This window comes from Cuculus canorus, chromosome 4 (assembly GCF_017976375.1).
Source record: "Cuculus canorus isolate bCucCan1 chromosome 4, bCucCan1.pri, whole genome shotgun sequence".
NCBI lineage: Eukaryota > Metazoa > Chordata > Aves > Cuculiformes > Cuculidae > Cuculus > Cuculus canorus.
This window is the reverse complement of record NC_071404.1, coordinates 62,095,135-62,121,147: the sequence shown is the minus strand read 5'-3', so window position 1 is coordinate 62,121,147 and position 26,013 is coordinate 62,095,135. Positions and strand designations below refer to the sequence as shown.

The window sequence follows — 26,013 nt, the reverse complement described above, 5'->3', positions numbered from 1 at the left end:
TACGCAGCCGTGGCCGTCTCCGCACCGCTCCATCTCGGCCCTGCGCAGAGCAGTGCCCACGAACAGTACCACTTCCGCCCCACGTGACCCTTCCTTCCGGCCGCCACTGGCCCTCGCCCGCACAAACACGGCCATCTAGCCAATGAGATAGCGCCGCGCCCCACTCGGCAAAGTCGATTGGCCGTCGCTCGACGGCTCCTTTCACCCCATTGGCGCGTCCCTCCGGCCCCGCCCCCGAGCGCGGTGCCGGTCCCCGAGCGCGGCCCCGGAGCCGGGGCATGGCCTCGCCTGGCCTCGCTGTGCGGAGGAAGAGCCACCACGGCTCTGCCCGCAAGCGGAGCCGCACCGTCACCCTGGCGCAGCCCAGTGCCGCCGCCTCGCCTGTAGAATCCAAGAGGCCGAGCGGGGCCGGCGCGGCGGAGGCGCCGGTACGGGGATGTGGGGCGGGGGCGGGCGGGTGAGGGCTTGAACGGAGTCGAATCATCGTCACTGACGCGTGATTCCGCGGGCATAAACAGGATCCGCTTGTAGGCTTGGTTTCTCTAGGTTAAAGCCTGTGTTTCTTTACGAGTCAAACTAGGTTTTTCTCTCTCGACTAGCGTCTTTAATTTAGTCCTAAATGTCCATCTTTCCAAAGGAATTTAACGGTGTTAAAATTTTCTTTTGCTTCAGGAAGTATAACGTAAGTTATGCATAAATTCGAAAGCATGATAAAATCCACAGGAAGGTAAATGCTAGAAACAAGGAGGACTGTTCCATGGCTTCATTGCACCAGAGGAGGTTTAGATTGGCTATTAGGAAATAATAGCCAAGGATCTGTTGGAATGGGTCTAGAGAAGGCCATGAAGATGATCTGAGGGCTGGAGCACTTCTGCTGTGAGGACAGGCAGAGAGTTGGGGCTGTTCAGCCTGAAGAACAGATGCTCCAGGGAGACTTTATAGTGACCTTCCAGTACTTGAAGGGGCTACAGAAAAGCTGGGGAGGGATGTTTTCAAAGGCATGTAGGGATAGGACAAGGGGGAATGGCTTTCAAGTTGGAAGGAGCAAGATTTGGATTAGATACTGGGGAGAAATCTCTTCACGATGAGGGTGGATGAGGCACTGGCACAGGTTGCCCAGGGAAAGCCGTGGCTGCCCCATCACCTGGAGGTGTTTCAAAGTCAGGTTTGGATGAGGCCTTGAGCAGTGGTGATCTGATGGGAGGTGTCTCTGCCACAGGGGTGTTGAAAATTAGATGGGCTTTCAAGGTCCCTTCCAACCCAAACCATTCTATGATCTGATGCGTATGCTGTACACGTTGCACCGCCTTCTCTGGTCTTACTTTGGAGTTGTAATACTTGTTATGCTTTTGCAGTGCAGTAACGATAGTGAAGATGATCTGTTCGGTGACTATGACATGGAAAGCTTTTATGGAAAGGATTCTTTGCTGGCTCAAATGGATGATGCGGAGCACAAATACCTGCAGGATGAGAATATGGATGTTACAGCAGCTAAAGACATACCTGGGAATCTTCAGCCAGGAATTCACCAGAAGAAACAAAATAACATTATTACCTCAGAAACTGAGGAAGAGCATGGTTTCCAAATGAATGAAAAGGACCATGTGGATATCTGTCCAGAATCAAGTGAATCTGTTTTTGATGAATTGCCATCATCACAACTTTTGTATTTTGAGAAAATGGATGAACTTTCTTCTGGTTCTAGAATGTATGCAGGCACAGATAGGAGGGTTGAATGCACAAGTTCTTCCTCAGACAAAGTCAGGAGTCCATCATTTTTATGTCCTGATGCTGAACACGAGAACAGAACTACTGACTTTTCCTCAGACTCCAAATGTGATTTACTTAAAACTGAAAGTCTTAAAGACCATCTGAAAAGTGCTATGACTGGAAATGCCAAAGCCCAGACTCTGCAGGTCTCTAAGACCAAGCAGCTTAAAGAAGCTGTTTTAATAGAGGAGATTTTTGTTGCTAGTAAAACTATTGAATCTTCTTCTGTTGATATAGGCCCCTTTTATGGATTACCTAGTAAAGTTAAAGATCTACTCAGACAGTTTCGAGGAATCGAAACACTTTATGGTAGTGTAACTAATTGTTTGTTCAGAGAAAAAGTTGCTAGTAAAGTGTTTCCCATTTTATCTATTACACTGTAAACGTGTTTAAGTTAAGATTATATTTAATGTAAACCGGTTTGGAAAATGATTGTTTTGTTTTATGAAGTAGTTTTTTTTTTGGTGGGTGCGGAAGGTTGATATAGTTTATAGCATACTTAGGGAAGCTCGATCTCTGAAAGCTTTTTAGTGGTTTATTAAAAAAAAAAATCTCAAACACTAGATTTGAAGTATTCTATGTGAAACATAGGCGTTTTGATATTGATAAACCTGCCCATAAGGGTTGCTAATAATTCTGTTTTTTAATTTTGCAGAATGGCAGCATGATTGCTTAACATTAGAATCTCTACAGCAAAGAAAGAATTTAATATACTCGCTGCCGACCAGTGGTGGAAAAACACTTGTAGCTGAAATAATAATTCTCCAAGAATTACTCTGTAGGCAGAAAGATGTTCTGATGATCCTGCCATATGTTGCCATTGTCCAAGAAAAGGTCTGCATACCATGTGTCTGATACTGCTTATCTTTTCTGATATGCCTTATTACTCGGTTGATTTTAACGCAAATGTTGCCAAAGTCCATGATTTTCATAAATAGATGGTAGGAATAGATAGTGGGAATAGATAGGTCACTCAGACCTCTCTCATAAATGCTGTTCTGAGGGTTAATAATTTTGTAGTAAAGCAGGCTGAAATTATGAGATGGAAATACTGAGTTATACTGAGTTATAAAACATGCTAAATTCTGAAATAGTAGCTTTTTTTGCAGTATCATGGATAGTTCTGTAGTCTTAGATCTGTACTGCCAGTCTTACTAAAGAAATAGCTTTGAAATAAAACTGATTTTTTTTTATAGAGAGAGAGAAAGTGAATTTTAGAGAACAGATGTTCTCTAAAACCTAAGCTAGCTCTACACTAGCTATTTCTACACTCTTCAGCTTTGCAATTGGAAAACATGGTCATAGTTAATGTTTCCACTAATTCAAACAGTTGTTTGTGGTGTGGGTCATTTATATGAGTGTTGAGTTCTTGAGGCAGCTCTGAAATCCAAAATGAGTGTTTGTTCTCTATTTGATCCCTGTTTTTTTTACAGATTAAGGCTTTATCAAGCTTTGGGATAGAATTGGGTTTCCTGGTTGAAGAATATGCAGGAAGTAAGGGAAGATTTCCGCCAATCAAGAGAAGGATAAAAAAGTCTCTTTATATTGCTACTATAGAAAAAGGACATGCTCTAGTGAATTCCTTGATTGAAACAGAAAGAATTGGTGACCTTGGTCTGGTTGTAGTAGATGAGGTATGCTACAAGATTTAATTGAATTTGTAATACACAACTTTTTATATCCATATATGCAATTTTTAGCAAAGAGCAGGTTTTTGATACTTGTTTTTGCTTTAAGTGTGCATTATTAAATTATTACTACTTAGTTACTGTATTGGTACATAACTTTATGATATTGAATGTTAGTTTTCTTTAACTGAAATATTGATTGCTATATTGGGGCAATAGATTGTGTAGTAGGAGAGCTACTGTATTAGTGGTTGATGGTGAATTACTTAGTAACCACTTATCAGTTAGACATGTCTAATGGATTAGAAAAAAATAAAGAAATAATTTTTATCACATGGATTGTATTTTATGAATCCCAAAATTCAAGTCCTAAATTTGGAACCATGAGACTTTTTGTCTGTTATTAATAATGGCTAAATGAAACGTTAAAAAAGAAAAATATTAAGTAACATTTGACTGTGAGAATTGCCCCTCATCCTGCTTTTTATTAGGGTGACTGAGTTGTGCTGCTAAGGGTTAGTTGTGAGGTTGGAGTGTGTGTAACACCTAACAGGGGCGTTTATTTCATGGAATAGCCGTAAGCTGCCCTACCTTACTTTAACATGGTAGTGTCTAAACAGAAGAAGTCTTAAGCAATAATTTCTGCTTTTTCTGGTTGTAGCTGACTACGAGACATTTTCATGTATTAATTTCCACTATTGGTGTTGCTTAAAATATAGTTTGTTTTCAATTGGTTTAAAAATAGGCTGATGAATACAAAGATCTCTGCACTGACTTTACTGTCAGGCATTAACTGTTTGTGTGTCAGTTATGGTCTAGCTACATGAAAGATAAATCTTGTTAAATATATTGCTCTTGGCTCTCTTTTTTCCTTGATTCTTCAATGTTGTTTCATTGAGGCCATAATTCCTGCAGGAGCTTAGCAGTCAAAATTTAACAGAAGGATATCATGAGGAAGTCCAACAAAGACATTGCTGTAATAATTGCTTAGGACTGGTAAAGGATGGTTTGTAGAAATACTCCTAATTCAGTAATATTTTCACTCTTTTTCCCTTCTGTGCAGTTGCATATGCTTGGCGAGGGAAGTCGTGGGGCAACACTGGAAATTACTCTTGCGAAAATTCTTTATACTAGCAGTAAGTGAAGGCTGCAGTTAATGTTACTGAAATATTGTAGTGATTGCACCTTCTCTAGAGGGAAGTTGTACTTTTGCTTTCTGGATTTTTCTGGATTCTGGCCAGTTTTGAAAAGCATGGTGTGACTCCCAGTAACAGTGCTTACTCATTGAAGTGTTAGAGTCGGTTTACCCTGTAGCAGTGGGCTGGGTGTTTTTGAACCCTTTCTGATACTTCTCTGAGAAATCCAAATGTCTTCCATTCCTTCGTAGGAGGCCCTTAGCCATTCCAATTAAATTCTTCTACAGAGAAGAATTCCTTTTTTATGTTTACATATCAAGCAATAAGCTGTACCCGCTTCAAACCTGTCACTTTGGCATTTAAAAAGACTAACAATGAAGAAGCAGGCTTATGAAATAAATTCTGAGAGGAAGTGTTAAAAATTGTAAACATGGCAGTAAATTCATGTTGACTTTGTTTTACAGAAAATACGCAAATCATTGGAATGAGTGCAACTTTAAATAATGTTGGAGACCTGCAGAAGTTCCTGCAAGCGGAGTACTATACTAATAATTTTAGACCGGTCTGTATACAAGATACCATCAACTAGTAGGAAAGATATTTGGCAAATGTTATAGAATTATAGCAAATCTGTTCAGGGTTGTATCATGGCTTTTGTGCCTAATTTCATGGTGTAACGTAATATAATGCCTGCTACTATGTGCAATTCTACCACTATAATAAATAGCACTATGCACTTGTAAACACAAAAATCCAAATACCTGTGGACTGCCCTTTGTGTTATTTTAACTACACTAGTTTCTAAATTGCAGCTACTGTGATAAGTTATTACAATTCATTTGACATACATATGATTTGAACCACTGGTGCTTGAATGCTGTCATGGCAATGATTTATGAGTATTTTATGGGATACGTTTGTCATGTTTTTCATTAGAATTGGAGATTTTCTTGACACATATGATAAAAACAATTAAGACATTCTTAGAGAGGAGTGTGCACTTGTGTGTGAGCAAGTATGTATGTATGTGAAATGTGATGCTTAGAAAAAAGCATTAGCTGTACATCTGTAATAGCTTCATCTTTAGAGAACAACTGGTAATTTAACTGAAGTTTCTGCTTATGGCTTTTATGTCCGTAGGTGGAACTGAAGGAGTATGTAAAGATACGAGACACCATTTATGCAGTGGACAGCAAAACAGAAAATGGCTTTACTTTTTCACATTTCCTTAATTTTAAGGTAGAACAGAAGTGCTTATAGTTTGTGAAGAAATATTTTATTTTACACTGATTTGTTTACAGTACTTTTACCAAAGCAATTACTTAAACATGATAGTTCATTTGTAATACCTATGAGAGAGAAAATCATAGGCTTTGGGGAAGAAAAAGCCCTTGAAAATACCAAATGTTTAACTTCATTTTAACTTTTTCACTGCTTTTAAGGTAGTGGTTTCTTCAGTGGTTTGATGTGCAAAGAGCAATGGATTTGAGTATTCCAGATACCTGGTGCTTTTTGTTTTTCAGTAGATTTTCTCAACACTTGATGACTCTTAAATGATACTAAAAGAAGGCATCTTTTTGTCTGTTGTCATCTTATTAATGCCTCATAGGGATTCATTTCAACATTTAGAAAGAAAAATGTGAGTTATAGTAGACTGCACAGGTGACAACAGTATGGTTTCACTGAAAGAAATTGAAGTACTAAGAGGAAAAAGCAAACCATTCAGTTCTTAAATCCATGTATCCCTCAGTTCAAACCGTATGTGGTAATAAACTTTTGCAAATTAGGGACTGAGGCAAAAGCTTATCCTACAGCTACTTGCCGTTATGTCATGTTAAAGCAAATAGGAGTGCTCTAGTGAAGGCTGAGAGAAAGTAGTGAATGCTTACTCAGTTTAAGACTTAATCTCGAAGTTTTAATAGTAAATGTTTGTTAATGGGTGTTTATGATAGTATTCCAGTAATCTGGAGAAAGCAGATCCTGACCACATCATTGCACTGGTTACTGAGGTTATTCCTAAATATTCCTGCTTAATCTTTTGTCCTACTAAAAAGAACTGTGAAAATGTGGCTTCAATGGTGTGCAAGTACCTCAACAAGTAAGTTACTGTTATGACTTTTTTTTTTTTTTTATTATACCTGGAATAATTGTTCGGAATTTATGATTCATCTTCACTCATTCATAAGTGACTTTCCCTGGTGATCAGAAGTAAATACTTAGAATATGGAATCATGTAAAGTTAGTATATGCATAAATTGTGGGAAGCTATTCAAGGCTTCTTTGGGGCTGATCTCTGCAAGCTTAGTGAACAAATGTTTTCTCTATAGCCTAATGTTTTGCCATGTATGTTACTGCTTGACTGAGTATCTCTGTTGCATACCTAGTTTGCAAATGTAAGTTGTGAGTTCCAAACCATGTTTAGTTAATAAGGAAAAGAGAGTAAGACTTATGTTTCCTTTCATTTAAGTGTGATTTGATACACTCCTAACAGTCTGGCAAAGTTACATTGTATATAGAAAGAAAATATATTAAGAAATATAGAAAAATCCATCCCTTGCTATCACAGTTGAAACTATTTTTGATGTATCTATAATCTTCACTACAAGCTGATATTTGCCCCCTTTCTATTTTTCAATGCACTCGATACCCACACCTAGTCAGTATTTGATCCCTTCTGTACATGTGCTTAGAAGCACGAAATGCAACTTTAGTCTCTTGGATGCTGCTATTTCTAAATTTACCAGGGCTGTTTCTCCAACCTCAGAGGTCTAGTTATAGGAATCAACAGAAATATTAAGCATGTCTGTCTTGATTTTTTTCAAAGTAGTTAACAGTTATTCAAAGTATGAAGTAATGCTTTTTTTCCTCCAAGAGAATTTAGAGTTTTCAGGGAGAAAGAGAAACAAGATCTTATCAAGAACCTAAAGAGTATTGGAAATGGAAGTATCTGTCCTGTTCTGAAGCAAACGATCCCTTTTGGTGTGGCCTATCACCATAGTGGCCTTACAAATGATGAAAGAAAAAGCATAGAGGAAGCCTATTCTGCAGGTGTCCTGTGTCTAATTGCTTGCACAGTGACTTTAGCTGCTGGAGTGAACCTGCCAGCTAGACGGTTAGTAACTGAAATGTGTTTCACTGTTCTGTTAATTTCTGCTTTGTAAAAAAGTACTATACTTCAAGTTGGAAGCATTGGTACTGTTTAAAGTAGGTTTCTGCTTCTACTATCAGATTGGAAGTGTAAGGGGTTTTGTGTTCAACTTGGGACACAGTTAAGACTGCAAAGGTTTTATGTAGAAAATGTGAACCAGTACAAAGTCCCTCAGAAGGCAGAGTAGGAGAACGTTTATCTGAATGGATTAAGGAAATGTAAATAAACTGAGGAAATGCTTTGAATTTTAGTAACTTCATCCAGAAAAATAAGAAATTAATGGTGGTTTGTTTAGCTGTTGTCCTAACAACAGTGTTTAAATTGTAAAATACATCATTTCTAAGGAGATATAGTTTGAATACCTTTTAACTCAAAAACGTTTTGGCTTTTATTGCACAAATGCTGATGATATGGCTGTCATATTCCGCATGAAGACTATTTGCTAAGAATCCAGTTTTCTGTGCATGTATGTTTGAATAATGCATCTGAGGGGAGAAAAAACCCCATTTCTTAGTGCTTCCAGAAAGACAACATTTGTCTGATGTATAGTCAGTGTTGCTTATGTGTTTTAGTGGGATTTATTTTATATCTCAGTGATTTTCAGTCTTAAACGCAGGCCTTTGAGTAGATGTAAAGGCTAGTTACTTCCAAAGGCTCTGCAAGATGTAACTAACATGGCTTATCATTCAATAAACCTCAAATTGTTACATGTTTTTCTGTTGATTTACACGTTTTCAAACAGGTGTGTTTGGTTTTTATCTTATTTACTAAGCGAGAGGCATATCCAAAGGACACATCTGTAAAATTTTATTGCTGCTTTAATAATATGAAGCATAACTTACTAAAGACTTCTTTCCAGGGTGATTCTGAGAGCTCCTTATGTTGCTAGTGACTTCCTGAAGAAGAACCAGTATAAGCAAATGATTGGCAGAGCTGGTCGAGCTGGTATTGACAGTGCTGGAGAAAGTATTCTCATAGTGCAAGAAAAAGACAAGCGCCTGGTAATTACCAAAGCTGTTGGTAATTTACATTGTTGGATTAAGCTGGTGGGATAAATGTGGGGAGCTGAATTGCCTAGCTTTATTTTTGACCTATGTAATAATAACTATAATTACCTTCATGTAGTTTTCAGACATGAACTGCAAACTCCAGATGTCTACATTAATTTTCTTTATAAGCTGAACCATGTATATCAGTATTTTTAAAAGTGTAAAACTATTGCATAAATATTTTCACTGAACTAATGTATTTCTTGCTGTCTTTAGGTTCAGGATCTAGTTCACAGTCCTTTGGAGAACTGTTACAGCAATCTTTTGCTGGAGCTGACCAAGGGAATGCAGAGTCTGCTGTTATCTTTGGTTGGACTGAAGGTATCAGTTAACTCTTCTCTGTGAGTGACTTGAGTGATTGGCAATGCAAAGAAAAGCTTATCTTTTGGCTCTCTAGAAAAACAGGTGGCCTTAAATTCAGCATGGCTTCTAGTCACATGAGGAGGACAAAGATTTGATTAGTGATTTTATTTAACTTAGTAAGTGTTGTGGATTTACACATGCTGGTCACCATAACAGGGTGCAACCCTAGGATGTTGCTGATTAACGTAGGGTCCAAGTGAAGGTTTCCAATTCCTCTTTATTTGATTCTCCAGTTACAGCTCAAGCCAGGTGCTCCAGAGTGGGACCCCTACCCTAGATCATGCCCTCCAGTTTTACTTGTATCACCCAGCACCCGATCCCCAAGACCAGTCACTTAGTTCTGGTCAGTGGTCTCTGGATTTCCTACTGGTTTTCTTTCTTGCTGGGCTGGCCACCTTCTGAAGTTACTTCATTCTATTAGAAATGTCTCCTTGGCCCTTATCTTCTTCATTCCATTCACATGCATTCAGCTAGTCTGTGTTAGCATCAGTTTAATCAAAAAGCTTACTCTCAGTCAGCTGTTGCAGCCTAAGGCTTCAACCGCTTTAGCCACTGATGCTAAGCTACTAACACTAACCGAGGCTATTCAGGGAGAGTACAATTAATCAAACTTATTCTGTAGCTGCAGGTAATCGTGTACCATGACAATTTTCTAATGTATAAAAGTCAAAATTATATCTGCCTTATGATACGATTCCCATTCTAATACTTGATTCAAAGAATACAGATAGAAACAGTGGAAAGAAATTAATATCATGCAATAGCTAGAGTAATAGAATGGATGGAGAGCAGTCCCATCAGATCCATCATAAACTGTCAATCTATGTGTTTTCATGTATTTCTATAGAAACCTAAAGGCTATCAAACTGCTTTTCAATTCCGTAAATTATTTCATATAGCTCATGTTTTCTTATGTGGAATGACACCTCTAAACATGCTAATCACTTGCAAAACTGATGCAGATAGCAGTTACCTATGAGGAAGTCAACAATTTTATGCGCAATACATTGCTGGGTGTTCAGCAGCAGCTGCTGTCTAAAGACAAGAGCCTCTCAGAGATAATTAAAGATGGGCTAGAAAGTCTAATAGAAAAAGGACTCCTAAAAGGAAGAATATCTGAGAAGGACCACAATTCCAAGTGCACGATAACAGTTACACCGTTGGGTAAAGCTACAATTAAAGGTAAGAATTCTTTTTTATTGTTTTTATAACCTTTACTTCAACAAACCCTTTCACCTCAGCCTTCTCTTAATTCAATATTTTTTTCCCATCTTTGGTCTAAAACTGCGGTGAAAAATAAGTTGTAGAGAGACAGTTTGGATTACTAAATGATGTGCTGAACTGAAAGTGAGAATGATCAAGTAGTGCCTAACCGAACATGATGGGAATAAAGCATAATAACATTTGTCACAATGGGAGTAAAACCAGAACTGTACCCCCCAAAAAATATTTAAAAATTTGATTTAGTGATTATAATCAAAATGGCTCATGATCTCATTTTATAATTTATTGTTACATATAGGTATTGTGAACAGGGGATTTCTTAACCTGGAGGAAAGCAGTAAGAGGGAAAGGAGGCATATGACAGGTAGACCAATCATAATAAAGAAGAAAGAGCATGTCAAGAAGTTCTGTTTTCCTGTTATAACCGAAAGAAACAGAGCATAGAACGTAGTTGGGCTAGGATGAATATTTGAAAGATTCCTTCAGTCTACAGGATTGTTCCAGCATTTTATTAAAGCCCAGGCAATTCACAAGCACTCCAAAAACACACACGAGACATATGTGGAAAAGAATGACTGCCTTTCCTCAGTTCCATTTCACTGCTTGGGTTAGATAAATTATTCAGGTTACAGTTATATCTCTTAAATTTAGATGGCATAACAATGGCTTGTGGAAAATAAAGAAAATATTGACTGTATTAAAGTCTATTACACTTAACTCTATACGCCTGTTTAAAATTGCAACACATTGTGTGCTTATTATAGGGTCTATAGACTTGGCATACTGCAATCTTCTTTACAGAGAATTGAAGAAAGGTTTGGAAGGGCTGGTACTTGAGAGCAATCTTCATGTTCTTTATCTGGCAACTCCATATGATTTGACTTCTAACTGTAGCCCAGATTGGATGATATACTTGAGACAGGTGAGAATTCACTAGCAAACCTGTATCGGGGCATATAGTAATCAAGTAATCTTGTTTAAATTCTAAGTAAAATGCTTTACACATAGGAAAAGTGATGATTAGATGAAAAAATAAGGTATGCTAGCGTTGAGTGCTTTCCTATATTGCATTAAATAACTAAGTTGTGTTGTTTATAATATTTGGCTCTGTTTGGAGGAAATAGTGGCATGAAACACATCCTTTCAGTTGCCAGTACTCCAAATCCTGTCTCTAACCTTTGTGCTAGCCTTGCCACCACTGAGTTATGGTTAATTTTGAAAAAATTCACAATAAAACAATTTACCACATCATCGTAGTCTTACAAGAAAACTACTTTTAAATTAATCAAAAGCCATATTTGCCTTCTGATGCTCACTCATTTAATCTACATTTTTTATAGCAAAATCCACTAGAAAATACTAAGTCTTAATACTCATTGTTTCATATCTGAGGCTGATACTTATGTTGTAACTGCAATTATTGCACTGTGCCTAATACCTTCCTACAGATTATTAGGCTTACGTAGGCCTGAAAAGCATAGCCAGTAGCTCAGCGTTGCACACTTTAAGATCCACTCATAGTTCAACTACTCCCTTTCCTGCAGAATGTTGTATACCAAGGGTAGCACTAATATCACAATTTTTTTGTTAAAATGTGGCATTCAGAGATAGGCAGTTACAGATAGTCCACATCAGGCGAAGAAGCTGCAGATCTGTCACAGGTCTAGTGATTAAGTACTATATAGAGATAGTGAAAAAAATTGCTGCACTTTGAGTAGTGGGGGTGTTTTCTATAATTTTGAGAGAACTCAATATCTGAAAATTCTTCATAGAACTGTCATGGAGTCTGTAGAGCAGTTGGTAAGCTTGGAGAAGAGACTTTGATCACCATTTGGGGAAACCGTTAAATCCAGGAGATATTTGAAGGTTGATGACATTTCTTGGAAAAAATATTTGAGCACTTCAATTTTCCTAAGTTCTCCAGGGTTTTTAACCTGTTTATCTTAAACATGCAAGTAGACATTTTTACTGAGAGATGTAATAGAAGTACCGTTTTGTGCACGTTAATGCTAGAGCAGACTACACATTTATAAAAAGAAGAACCTCATATGTATGCATACCAGAAGTTTATCAGTAGAACATATGTGAGTGTATTTCCAGACCACTGGAGTTCGAGATGAAAAAGAATGAAAGTTTGATTTTATGGAGGAAAAGGAAAAGCAAATTATCTCTCTGCAGGTGGTATCAGTATAATGTGGATTTGACATGAATTATTTTTTACAACTAATTAGAGCATATTCACATTGTCTGCAGCTCTTTTGGTTTGTAACACAACTTCTAATTAGTTGTTAATAAATTAATAATCTTTACTGTAATCAATCTTATTTCAGTTCAGTCAGCTAAGTGCAGCAGAGCAAAAAGTAGCAGATATTGTGGGAGTACCTGAAAGCTTTATTACAAAAAAGGCTTCTGGTCAAGCCATCAGAAAGGTAGGCTTGAGTTTTCTCATTCCTAAGTTGACAGTTTAGTCATTACATTTGATTATTTACAAATTCTAGATTATTTTTCTGCTAGTGCTTGTCGCTGTTCTACTCATTAAGGTTGTTTTAACCTCCTTGGGTGGTTTTCTTAACAATGTTTAATGTCTTTGGGTATCATAGACATGTTTTAGAGATGTGAAGGAGTAAAGATGAAAAAAATTCTCCTTGTAGCACTAACAGAATATCATTAATATGATATTGGCTCTGAATTCTAACTTGCTGTATTCCTAGAAAGTGGACAGTGCTGTGGTAAACAGGCTCTACCTGTCGTTTGTGCTTTATACCCTCCTGAAAGAGATGAATGTGTGGAGTGTTTCAGAGAAATTTAATATGTCCCGGGGATATGTGCAAAATCTACTTAGTTCTGCTGCATCATTCGCCTCCTGTGTTCTACATTTCTGTGAGGTAGTGTGTTAAATATATTCCAATTAATTCTTGGGGACTGGTTTTGCAAAATCTGCAGTCTTGTTCTCTTAAGTTAGAACTGAACATAGGTGTTGTATTTCACCTTTCCTGGGCAAAACTGTATTTTTTCACTTTCCTCTGCAAAATTATTTTTCCTGTCTGGAAAAGCAGGCACGTGCACTGATACACATTTCTTATATTGAAAGTAAGCTATATGCACTGCGAATGTGAAAATATAGGAAATGAGCAGGGTGTTGTTCAGTGTCAGAACTGCTGGTGAAATAATATACATTTTACCTTTCTCTTGGAAATAAGTCTATCTGCTTGTGGAATGTCATCTCTGGAAAACAACTCTCTTTGCTTCTTATCTTGTTTTTTTTTCCTCTGTTGAAGTAATGCATTGCTTATCCTTCGGAAATTCCCCAGCTTGGGGATGTTCAGGTGAAGAGTGCTGAATACAGCTCTGCAACTAGCTGAGAGGATAACTGGAAGTAATAGCGCTTCCCGTCTAAAAGCCAAATATATGCTTGCTGCTGTAGCAAACCTCTGTCAGTCTTAACCCCTGAATACAGAAGTTGATCTGATTTTTATCTTTATCTTTGTCTCTGCAGGAACTAGAAGAATTCTGGGTTTATAAAGCCTTGCTGGCAGAACTTGCCAAGCAGTTGACATACTGTGTTAAGACAGAACTCATCCCTCTGATGGAGGTAGCAGGAGTTCTAGAGGTTAGTTAACCTGGCTTTGTGAGATTTTTACTGTGAAATTGTATGATAACTGTGCCTTTCAAGTGTGTCTGGAAAACGAAGCTAGCTTTTTTATTGAGAATTTGGCATCGTGAAGATACCCTGTAATAATCTTGGAGGTTGGGGGGAAGGTGGTTTGTTGAGGAAATAAGATAGAGGCAATATATTTTTTTTTCTAGCTGCTGCCACAGCAACAGTGAAAATGCTGTATTTGCACAATAGAGCTGTATACTCGGTTGGAAAAAAGAGTTCAGTTTTCTCTTGTGGTAAGGATTCTTCAGGTCATGGGAGTAAAATATCTGAAGTTCTGTTGGGAACTTAGGCTTTTACAGTCACTCATGGTGCTGCATGTATTTTAAATAAGAAAACCAATCTCTGAATCAAAGGCTCTTTTAAAGAGTAAAATCTTTTGGGGGCTTCAGTGCAAGGTTATAAGTAACCACTGGACCTTATCTAGTTTGCCTCCCCAGCCTATTGTAGAATCTGTCAGCAAACCACTGAATTTAGTGGCAGTAAGGTCTTATTCTGAGAAGCTACATAAAGACTTAAAGCCTAATGCTTTTATGTATTCATGTAAAATTTTCTGAATTGCCTGCAAAAGGTGAAGGAATTCTTTTTTTCGTGGTTTGCTCTGTATGGGAACATCTCAGCATAAGGACAAAACCAGCCTGTGCAGCATGATTCTGCTGAAGTTTGTATTTTAAAGATGGCTTTTCAAAATTATTGTTATTACCAAGGTACTTCTGCATTGGTGTTAAAACTATACTGACAGCTGGTATTTGCAGCAAGTGGACTGACATCTTGAACAGACTTGATTTGCTTAGATTTCTGTGGAGGAAAATCAAAATCAGTCTTAAGGTTAATGTACTAAAAGAGAATTATTTCCTGCACGCTTACTTGCACAGTTTCCGAAGAACAATCTAAAAACTTTCCATGAGATTTCAGTCATTGGTGGGGAGAGATTTTATGTCATGCTGTGCATATAACAGCAAAATAGAGCACAAGAAAATATTTTCTGGCACTTAGTAGTTATTTTTGGTTAAATTAATGGCATCTGTTGCACATTAATGAACATGCATAGTCCTTGGTTTCCATGGAGGATGATAATGTATTGTAAGCAATTATGTGTTGAATGTTAAAACCCCCACGAATACCATCAAATAAATGTCTTCATTGTATTTAAAAGAGGAGGGGAAAATACATCCAAGAAAAGGCAATTGACCAAATGTTTGCAAGTATAACACTTCATCAATTATTTTGAAACTCAGGGTACTAAAGCCTTGGGCATACTAATTTGCCCTCCACTACTAGCATAGAAATGCATTTTTATTTAAACTTTATGAACTTCTAGCAGTATTTGCTTTGCTAAAGAGACCTTTGCCTAGACACCCTCTGTAAAGCAAATACTGCTTGGCTGCCCTACATCGCAACAGGATCAAGCCAAGTTAGGAGGAACAGATAACACACGCTCCCTTATGCTGGTGATAATCAAAGAATCTCTGTGATATCCCTCTCCTGTATATGTGAGCTTATAGCCAGGATTCTGCATAAAGCTTCAGATATAAAGATGATACTGAGATATTAAAGGAAAAAATACTAATAAGATTGAAACAGGGAAGTGTAGTGTTTTTCTGGAGTTTTTTGTGAACGATCTGTGAAAACTCTGAAAAAAAAAATTCACATAAAATTAGCACTCCTTTCACTTAAGACACCTCCAAAGAATGTGAAACAGTCATTCCTGTCAGTAACGGTGAATGCAAAAAACAAGATGACAAAGGAGGATGGCAGTCATTATCATCTAGGCACAGAGAAAATAATGACAAATGGGTTGACAAGCTGGTAAGATTGTGTAGGAAAGGTAAGTCTTAGGTGTGAAGCTGTATTTTTTGAGGGTTAAAGATTCCTAGCTGAACGTTAGTGCCACTTACGGCAAGTATTGGTGTTCAGAGAAAGATGAATCAAAGAGAATTGGATTGATAGGCAAAGTTGAAATGTTTGGGCTTGGTGCAGGGATTGGTATTTAATGGTAATTCTTATTGGCTGTTCTAATAATCTAACACATTCTTGGACTTGCAGGCACGAGCAAAACAGCTTTATAATGCAGGATACAGAACTTTAGCGCACTTGGCTAATGCGGATCCAGAAACTCTGGTCAAGATGATTGAACACTTGCCACGACGACAAGCCAAACAAATAATTTCATCTGCAAAGGTAAGTTAAAAACAAAGTTTTAAGAAATTAAGCATGTCAAAAGCAGATATTTGAATGACACTAAGAGTGAAGGATTTTTAAATTCTTGGCCTGATTTAATACTGAATGCACTCAAAATATTTCACTTATCCAAACTTTGTAAGCCACTACAAAGTATCATAATTATTGTCTCACAGGCACATTTCTGCCAAATGAAGGCTTAAAAGGAATTTCTTTGATTGCTACCTAAGATTTCTTTAGTGCAACAAGAAAACAAGCTGTAAAGACTAGTAAAGGCAGTAGCTGATACTTGTGATCCAAATACTGATCTTCATTAAGAATATATTGAAATGTTTTCTTGATAATAGAATTTATCTAAGATAGTTACTCTTAACTTAACTGGCATTCAGCCATCAGGAATTCAGCAACTGTACTGAACATTGAGTTGTGCCTAAACAAAAATATAGGAAGCGGTTTACTTATCAAGCAGCAATGTTTTCTGTCCTCAGTTGCTGTTAATCGTATGCTGTTGCAATGGCATCAGCTTCACGTTTGATTCTGCTAAAACAGCAAGCTTTTGGTAAAGTGTCTAGAATGCCTAGAATAAATGAATGGGTGGTTGGTGTAAAAATACTGCAGTCAATAAAGAAGTCTTAGTTTGTATGTTCACATGGCATAGACATGCTGACTGTGGGGTTTATGGACATTTAATGTTGCATGCTCCTAACTTCTTTTTTTGGCTGCTGTGTGAACCAAAAGAAAGGGATATACACAGTCTCTTCATCTACATCACTGCCAAACTCAGCAATCTAGATTAGTCTGTGATACTCATATATTCATCTGAAGGAGTTCTCTCTAACTGGGGAGTAATAGTAGAAGAGTGGTTGTGTGTGTTATGCTAAAAGTGCTACTGGGGATTTGTTACATTCCAGGTGCCAGCAACAAATACTCAGGGCAGTAGACTGAACATTTGCTAATCTTGCATTTTGTATATCTGATATGAAATGCAGTAAAAAGAAATTTTGAATAAAGCAAGAAATTGGCAACTTTGCAGGTACAACTTAGGTATGTTTAGTCCAACATGGAAAATAACTGCTTAAGGTTAAAAATGCTTTCGCTAACAGTTCTAGACAAAACTGGTTATATTCTGTTAAATTTTGTGAATTATGGAGTGGCAGAAATAAGAAAAACTTCTGTGTACTGTATGATTTTTTTTTTGTAGTTTTCAGGTGTTAGTGGTTTTTCATATGGCTATATGCTAAACAATAAAAAATGTTGGTAGTACATGTGAAATTGTTAGTCCTTTCACAGGTACAGAAGTTTTTTATGGACCAGATGCAAGTTTGGAGAGAAACATTGGTGTTTTAACCTGTCTAACAGGTATAGCTAGTATCTGTATTCTTTTACTATTTTTTTTTCCCATTATAGATGCTGCTGAGTGAAAAAGCTGAGGCTTTACAAGAAGAAGTTGAAGAACTCCTAAAGGTGCCTACAGATATCCCAGCGAACTACTGAATAACTGGTTAAATTAATCATGAATCCCCAAATCAGGGTATTTTTACATTTTTAACTTGCCTGTGTAATGCTGCTGTAATTGTAATAAATATTTAATGTCTTTGTATACATCAGTTTTGTGTGAGTTCCGAGTTCAGAGTGTTTCCTGGTAAGTTTGAAGGTTTTCACTACGAACCTCTTGAGTGATAGATTAGAATTAAAAGATGTGATCTTAATTAGTTCTTGGTTTTAGACGTAGCCCTGAGACTGCTTTGGGGTCTGGACTGCCTGACTGGTGCTTATTTCTGCCTAGAGCTTATGATCATAGCTGAATTAAGTACCTTTACATTTGAAGTTCCTTGTACTCTAGGAAGTACTAATGGAAGGAGAGAGAGAGCTGTAATTCGTAACAAAGAAGTTGCCCCAGAGTTGTGTAAGAAATGGTCAATGATTCCTAGTTTAACCCTTATTAAAAGATGCAAATATCAAATTTGTATTCCGTCTCTGGCAGTTCCTTCAGAGAATTCTTTCAGGATGCTTCTGTAGCAGTCTTCCGAATAGAAAGTTTTATTTTTTTAAACGTTTATAAATTTCTTCCTTAAATGTGAACACTAATAAAGATGAAGGCTTGAAGAACTGTTCTTTGAGAAGCCATATCCGGTTCTGAGGCTTTGTGTGCACACCAGTCATTCTAGTTAAGATTTTTAAAGGTATCTAAAGTTAGGCTTCATGAAAGTAGTGTTTTGAATATGCCTGAAACTTCTTCGGTTGTGACATAGTAAATTCCTTGTCAAAGCTGATATGTAGTCTATGCTAGAGCACTGCACATTAAGAAAGGCTTGAAAGCTGTGACAGACTGCTGGATGAAATCATGGTGCATATTGACAACCTGTATATTGACACATTTAAATATGGCACTTCTATGTGAAATCAGATGTCAGTAAAGGAAAAGTAAGGTAATCCTTAGTAAATTCTTTTTATTCAGCTTAGGTTTAATTGTGTTTGGATTCTAGAGATAAACAGGAATGTTTTTAAGTCCACTGAGGGTGTTAGAGGTCAAAAACATCACTGAAAGGGGCTGCAGTGAAAAGTTGATGAAAAGCTTAGTATTTTACTGCTTGTTTTGTTGTTGCACTAAGGAAATCCTAGGTAGCAAATGAACAAATTATTTCTAAGCCTTCATTTGGCAGAACCATGCCTCTAAGACCATAATTATTAGACTTCATAGTGGCTTATGAATTTTGGATAGGTGAAATATTTTGAGTTCATTCCATATTAAATAGGGTCAAGAATTTAAAACCAGCACTTTTCAGAAGCAGCATGACTCATTTCCACTTCTAGACTCAGTACCTGCAGGGGAATCCTCTTACTGATACTTCTGTGCCTAAGGCACAAATAAATGGGTTTGAAATCATGAGAACATATTAAGGTGGATCTAATGAGAAGGTATAACTTGCCCTTGAGCAGAAGCAGTATTTGTTGTGATTTGAAGTTATCTAAGTCTGTCTTTTGATGCCTTGCCCTTCTAATCAACAGATATTTTTGACCAAATGATAGGTAATAATAAATTCTCTATTGGTTTATTTGAATTATCCTCAAAAGACAGAAGATCCTCGCTCCAGCATAAATATGAGTAAATTTCTAATAGGCTGATGTCATATGCATGTAGGAAAATCTTAGTGATGCCTTTAAAGACTAACCAGCTGCTCTAGAAGTTTATTTGTGTTCAACAATATTCTTTGAAAGCTTGGAACAGTCTTGTTTGGTTTTGGGGGCAAAACCCAGCAAATTACCATAAAATTATTCACTGAGTACTGAGTTATTGCTATAACTGATGTGGAAATAGTCCATTTGAGTGCTTATGGGAATAGTTAGCCTTTAACTACTAGCACATTAGTGTCCATGCTAATTAATTTTATTTAATTAATTTTATTTTTATATTGTGGAGGAGAGCTGGAAAAATAATTATTCCAATGCATCTGTCCATCGCTGGGTCACTGAACTCCCGTCCTCTCACTTGTACGTTATGGTAATAGCTGGCACTGTTGCAAGAAAAGGTTTTGAGACACATGTTCAGGAATTAAGTTGATGATTCCCTACGAGTGCTGGAGCCCCTTGGAAAATGGTAGCAAAAACTGGTTTGAAACAAGCAGATCGCTTCAGATCTGCATCAAACTGGTCTAGAAAGAGACTGAGGTTGGCATTTATCATCTCTGCTTCTGAGTTTATACAGGCTGTGCTTTGCCAGAGGGATGAATGTGACTCCCCCACGACTTTCTGTGCGACCTTTGGTAACACCAGAAGTAAAATGAATGAAAGCCCTATGATTTGCACTAAAACTTTTCTATGTGTAGCTCATCTTATTTTTCTGAAATCAAACTTTGAAAGCAAGACAGTACACTATGATTTCTTTCTTCAGTATGGATTCATGTATGATTAAATGCTCTTAAAAAAAAAAACTAAAAAAGCTTTCTAGCTTTCTTACGTGGGCTTTCCCCTGTATGGAGATAGGAGATGGATAAAACAGATGCCGGTCACAGTAATTTTACACTGCTTGCAGATGCGCAGGTGCTTCCATACAGTGCTGGGCTCATAAAATGCAGTATAAAGTGCAGGTATCAGAATGGGTGTGTATCGGTTTGGTAAATGCCTGTTACATGTGCTTATGCTAAGGACGGGTTCAGGATGTTTTGGAAGGCCAACATCCCCCTTGGTTCAAGGGGATGTTTACCTCCAAAAGCCTGTGTTAAAAGGGAAAAAACAACACTGATTATCTTATCTATGAAATAACAACAGATGCTTCAAAGCTAAGGTAGGTCGTAAAAATATGCTCTGTAGGATGTTCCTGCTGATTTCTTCATAACCCCTGAGTGAATTGGATCAGAGCTATGGTGTGTGCAAGTCTCTTCAGGTTGCAGCTAGTTCTGGCCTAACACCTTGGTGTGTATTTCTTATTCTTTATGTGTGTTCACTCCACTTCCCAACTCACCTGTATGGACCAGTTCTTATGTTTGTGTAATTCCCTTCCGTCCCTTCCCTGAGTCCCTAATCCTGTACTATCAGGAGTCCATAACTTAATGGAAACTCCGTAACTTAATGGAAATGTACATAACTTAATGAAAACTGTTTCTCTGGAAGGACTGGTAAGAGGGTCAGGCTTAGGTTACCGTTTAGCTGTTAATTTTCATTGTGTGAAAAACCCATTGTGTTCCTGTGTTCTGGAAAGCTGCTTCCACGTGAGCTGCTCCTGCTTAGGCAGCTCTTGCTTTGTCCTTCGTTTTAAAGCTTCATTTCATCTCTTTCAGCATGGTGGTCCAGCACTGAGTATTGGTTGTAATGAAAGCCAAATATTATCACCTAAAAGCTTTGTCTTCTGATTAGAAGGGAGGCTGAGAATTTTCACAGTGCTCTGTTTGGTGTGCTGAGGTGCCAGAACTGGCCAGTAGCCTTGGTAGAATGAAGCCTTTTGCTAATGTCTGTGTACACTTCGAAGAGAAGGACTAAAAACTAGACCAAAAATATCATTTGCATCTCCAAATAAACAGCATGTACCTTCTGAGAGTCTCATAACTATCTGGTTTCAGAAATAAAACCAGATGGGAGTGCTGAGAGCTGTGCAGTGTGTCAGGACAAAGTCTGGCTGGGGGCCTGGGGATGGAGTGTAAGGATAGCTTACAAAAATGTCTTGATAGGCATCTTTCTATGTTTTTCCAGTTTCCAGGCTTTCTTGCCATCAGCTTTGTCTTACTGTCAACTTCCTGAGGCTTCTTTGTATAGAAACATAGATTAATTACTGATCTTAAAGGTCTTTTCCAACCTAAATAATCCTGTGATTACATGACGGGGGTCAGCTTTGTTCATCTGCCCAAATGCTGCCATGTCACAATAATCACTTGCCTTTTGTACAAATGACACTGCCCTTCTGAATTCCCTTAATATATACGTCAGGGCTGTACCTATGCATCAGTTCTTGGTTCTCGCCCAGGAACAGTGGTGGTTGGACAGCTGAAATACACAGCTTTATTTTCAGTTCTTCGTATTCGTAAAGATGTTGGAGCGTGGTACTGCTGGGAACAGCATCGCTGGCGTGAGAGAAGCAGAACTGACTGGTGGAAGCTGCGTGAGCAAGGCATTTGAATACCACAAGGCAGGGGCTAGGCTTTCTATGGAATGAGGAACTGGGAGGAGGTGCTGCTATGCAGCTGACTTCAAAACAATACACAACCAGGTTTAAGTCTAGTCCTGGTTCTGACATCTTTCCCCTGTAGCTCACAGGGCACCATTCTATTTCTGGCCTAGTTTTTCTGAGAGTCTAAATACTTCTGTGTTGCTCTCCCTGGCATGGCAAGATCTAAAAACGTGTGATAGGATGTGAAAAATGCCCAGATAAAAGCTACCAATTCCCATCTGATGTCTGTGGCTCTTCCAGCATTACTTCCCAGCTTACAAGTTTTTGCAGCCTGCTCTGCAGGACATAGCAGTGGCTCCACATCTTACACAGCCCAGTCCAAGGTCAAGTTACGAAAAGCAATCCGAATATTTTCTCCCAGCTCTTAGGTTGGTGCAAAAATAATTGCATTTTTTTGTCATTGTAAACTCTGATGCTTATTTTGCTGGAAACTTTTATTTAAGTGTGTTCATGTAATATACCATTTTAAAGCACAAAATTCACTCTGCTTGTTTATGCTAAGGGTTTTATTTTCACTTTTTATTTTTTTTTAAACTACTCTGTCCAATTAAAGATGGAAAAGAGCAATTCACGTGGTTTTGTTGTATGAGTTCAAAAGGGGATGTAAAGCGGCAGATGCTGCTAGCACTATCAACCAAGGATCACCATCCCCTGGGCCAATGAGGCAATCATCAAAAACATAGGTCAACATTGGTTCCAAAACCTTTGTGATGGAAACGAGAACCTTGAAGACGAGGATGGTCACAAATATCCTTATGCGATGGATGACAACCTGTTGAGGGCCAGTATTGACACAGACGCATGCAAAACAACTCGAGAGGTTGCAGAAGAACTACACATTGACTATTCAACAGTTGTTTGGCATTTTCATCAAACTGGAAAATCAAAAAAACTCGACAAATGGGTGCTGCATCAGCTGAATGAAAATAAAGAAAGTCACCATTACAAAGTCTGCTCTGCTCTGCTTTTGTGCAACAAAAACTATTCGTTTCTTGATCACATTGTGATGTGATGAAAAATGTGTTCCATACAACAACCAACAGTGTTCTATGCAGTGGCTGGACCAAGGTGCAGCACCAAAACAACTTCCCCAAACCAAAGCTGCATCAAAAGAAAAGCTGTGGTCAGCAAGTGGAATCAGCCACTACCATTTCTTGAATCCCAGTTAAAAAATATCACAGCAGAGAAATATTGCCAGGAAATCATCAAATGCACCAAGAATTGCAATGTTTATGTACAACATTGGTCAATCAAAAAAGACCAGTTCTTCTCTATGACCATGCCTGACCACACACCTCACAAAAGAACTCTGCTGAAACTGCATGCACTGTGCTATGAAGCTCTACCTCATCAGACCTCTCTCTCACCAATCACCACACGTTCAAGCACCTCGAGAACTTCCTGCAAGAGAAGGCTTTCCACAACCAAGCAGCAGCTTGAAGAATTGATCAGTTCCATGACTCCAGGATTCTATGCTACCAGAATAGACAGGCTTGTTACTCATTTGCAAAAAATAGGGTAGATTCTAAAGGTTCTCATTTCAATTAATACATTTCATTCTAAGCTGAGATATCCAGCTTTAAAGGTAAGATGGTTAAAAACAGCAATTACTTTTTGCACCAACTTATAAAAGCACAACACCTGCTAGATCCTTCAATACCTAGCTCTGCACTTGGCATCTGAATCCAAAATGTAGCATGGACCATTTGAAATGCCTACTTTATGCCTCTACCATCTGAAATATAGCATAGTGACCCTAAGCACCTCCATCCAAAGAAGCATTCCGATGAACTTAAGTAGTGAATTCCAACAGAAAAAAATGGTGTGTGGGCTGCACCTCACCTGACAGCTGTTAGCATTTTCTGTGCCTGTAGTAATGACCTTAACCTCGTTTGCAGCAAAGATTTGCTGTGCCTGGAGCTGCATCCTTAGATCCTCCATTCATTTGTGGGGCTGTGTACTTGCTGTGGCACTCCAGTCATCCACTGATAGAGAGATTAATTATTCCTCTAGCAGATATTCTCCTCAGCCTTTCCTGTGGGCATAGGCAGATAATTGGTGGTGCACCACTGAAATAGGAAGTGTTACCCTGACTAAGATACTGAGACAGTTGGAAATATCATTGACATTTCCTTTCCGGCAGAGTCATGGATGTGTTTATCACAAACAGGGTTAATTTGGTCTAGTTCTTCTTGTTCTGGTGGCAAATTACTTCATAGTACAACAATGTAGAGCAAGTGGGAACAGGAAGGGCCAGGCAGGCGAGCGCTCAAGCCTCACTGATTAATGCTGTGACTTTGGTGAGCGTGGGAAGCGCTGCACTTGAGTAAAGTCACAGATAAGGCTGGACAATTTGCGGTGTATTCCAGCAGCTGATGCCTTTTGAAAACAAACTTGGTAAAAAACATGGATGTTTCAAGTGAAAACTGATGCAGATTGGAAGTGTCATAGTGATGTTAGGCCTAATTGTTTAAAAACTCTGTAAATATTTTAATGGTGTGTGTATTAAGCAATACCCTCCCATGGCTGCCTCCCAGGGCTCTCCGGCAGAGCTGGCTATTGCCAAAGGAGAAGGTTGCAGCTCAGACTGGACTGTGCAGGGAGAACCCATGGGGCAGCCCCAGGATGTGCTTGAGTCTTTTTTTGTAAAAGCAGTCCCAGGCTGTACATTGGGTGTTGGATATTGTCCACATAGTACTAGACGCAAGCATCAAAAGACACAACCAAATTTGCAAGATCTTAAGTAATGAAGCCGAAAAGACAGGCTAGATGGTGTTTGTAGAACCATCTGTAAGAGACAGTGAAATGAACTATATAAACTGGATTTGATAGTAATTAAAGCAGATGCCGCAATTGTTATGACTATTAGATGTGAAAGTAAAATAAGATCTCTTAAGGAATCAGCAAATGAAAAAGATAAAAAAATATGAACATCTGAACAAACAAATATGGGAATTAACAAATACATCTTCTGTCAAATCTGTAGGCTTCCCCCTAGGTACACGTGGAAAGTGGTGTACAGGCAGCTTTGAGGTATTATTGGAAATGGAACTCTTGTTCCCAACAAGAGAAAATTACAAAACGTCTGTCGAATACAGTGTTATTCTCATCTGTGGATATTATACACATCTTCACCAGCAAATCACGTTTATCACATGACTAATTGTTTTCCTGTTGTATTTGTAATTCATATTGTTTCAATAAAGATGATTCAGTTTTAAATTGAACAAATATGGCAAACAGTGTGGAACTCGTAATGATTACTAACCATGACCTCATCACATCAAATTTGGTACAGGTGGGTGGGCCACCTTAACTTAACTCGGAAAAGGATCACACGCTTCATATGTGATGTATCTTCTATAAATAACAGCAATGCCAGGCTATGTGTTGGGTGTCATCATCTTTGTTGCAGCTGAGTGGCACTGCGGGAAACGTGTTTTAGCCTAAAGTAGCAGACCTGCATAGCAGAACTTGTCACGAGGTTGCTGTGTGCTTCTGTGACTTAGTTTCCCACCATGAAGGCCTGTGACTGGGATCTCATCTCTTGAGCAGCAGCAGATGTAAATGTTTTCATAGAATCATAGAATAGTTTGGGTTGGAAGGGACCTTAAAGATGATCTAGTTCCAATACCCCTGCCATGGGCAGGGGCACGTCCCACCAGACCCAGGCTGCCCAAGGTCCCATCCAACCTGGCCTTGAACACCTCCAGGGATGGGGCAGCCACAGCTTCCCTGTGCAACCTGTGCCGGTGCCTCACCACTCTCATGGTGATGAAATTCTTCCTTATATCTAGTCTAAATCTGCCCCTCTCCAGTTTATACCCATTGGCCCTAGTCCTATCACTACAAGCCTTTGTAAACTGTCCCTCCCCAGCTTTCTCACAGCCCCTTCAGGTTCTGGAAGGTCGCTAATGTTTTTACAGTGTGTGTGTTAAGCAATAACCTTTCCATGGCTGCAGCAGCCTGTTCTCAGCTGGGCTTTCTGGCAGGGCTGGCTTTTACCAAAGAAGAAGGGGTTGCAGCACAGGCTGGACTGTTCGGAGCACCCGGCAGGCAGACCCAGGGTGTGCTTGAGTCTTGTTTTGTAGCAGCAGTTCCAGGCTGTGTGTTGGGTGCCATTAATAAACATCTTTGTTGCAACTGAGTGGCAGTACGGGAAGGGTGGGTTTTAGCCTTAAAGCAGGGGACCCA

At 38.6% G+C, this 26,013-nt stretch overlaps 1 protein-coding gene across 4 annotated transcripts; it reads left to right on the top strand.

Moving 5' to 3' along the window:
- Positions 1-134: 134 nt before the first annotated feature.
- Positions 135-24,982, top strand: HELQ (helicase, POLQ like). 4 transcript variants are annotated; one of them, XM_054064401.1, is made up of 18 exons: positions 158-428; positions 1,356-2,079; positions 2,426-2,604; positions 3,204-3,404; positions 4,462-4,534; positions 4,999-5,096; positions 5,675-5,773; positions 6,487-6,632; positions 7,407-7,646; positions 8,542-8,683; positions 8,948-9,052; positions 10,057-10,276; positions 11,083-11,240; positions 12,649-12,747; positions 13,030-13,203; positions 13,815-13,928; positions 16,023-16,157; positions 17,565-24,982. In XM_054064401.1, exons 1-18 carry the CDS (start codon positions 279-281, stop codon positions 17,649-17,651), a joined length of 3,144 nt encoding a protein of 1,047 aa, XP_053920376.1. In that variant the 5' UTR covers positions 158-278; the 3' UTR covers positions 17,652-24,982. The 4 variants fall into 4 exon arrangements, with proteins under 4 accessions (XP_053920378.1, XP_053920376.1, XP_053920377.1 ...); XM_054064404.1 differs by having other exon boundaries at positions 287-428; positions 1,361-2,079; XM_054064403.1 differs by lacking the exon at positions 13,030-13,203 and having other exon boundaries at positions 135-428.
- The last annotated feature ends 1,031 nt before the right edge of the window (positions 24,983-26,013 follow it).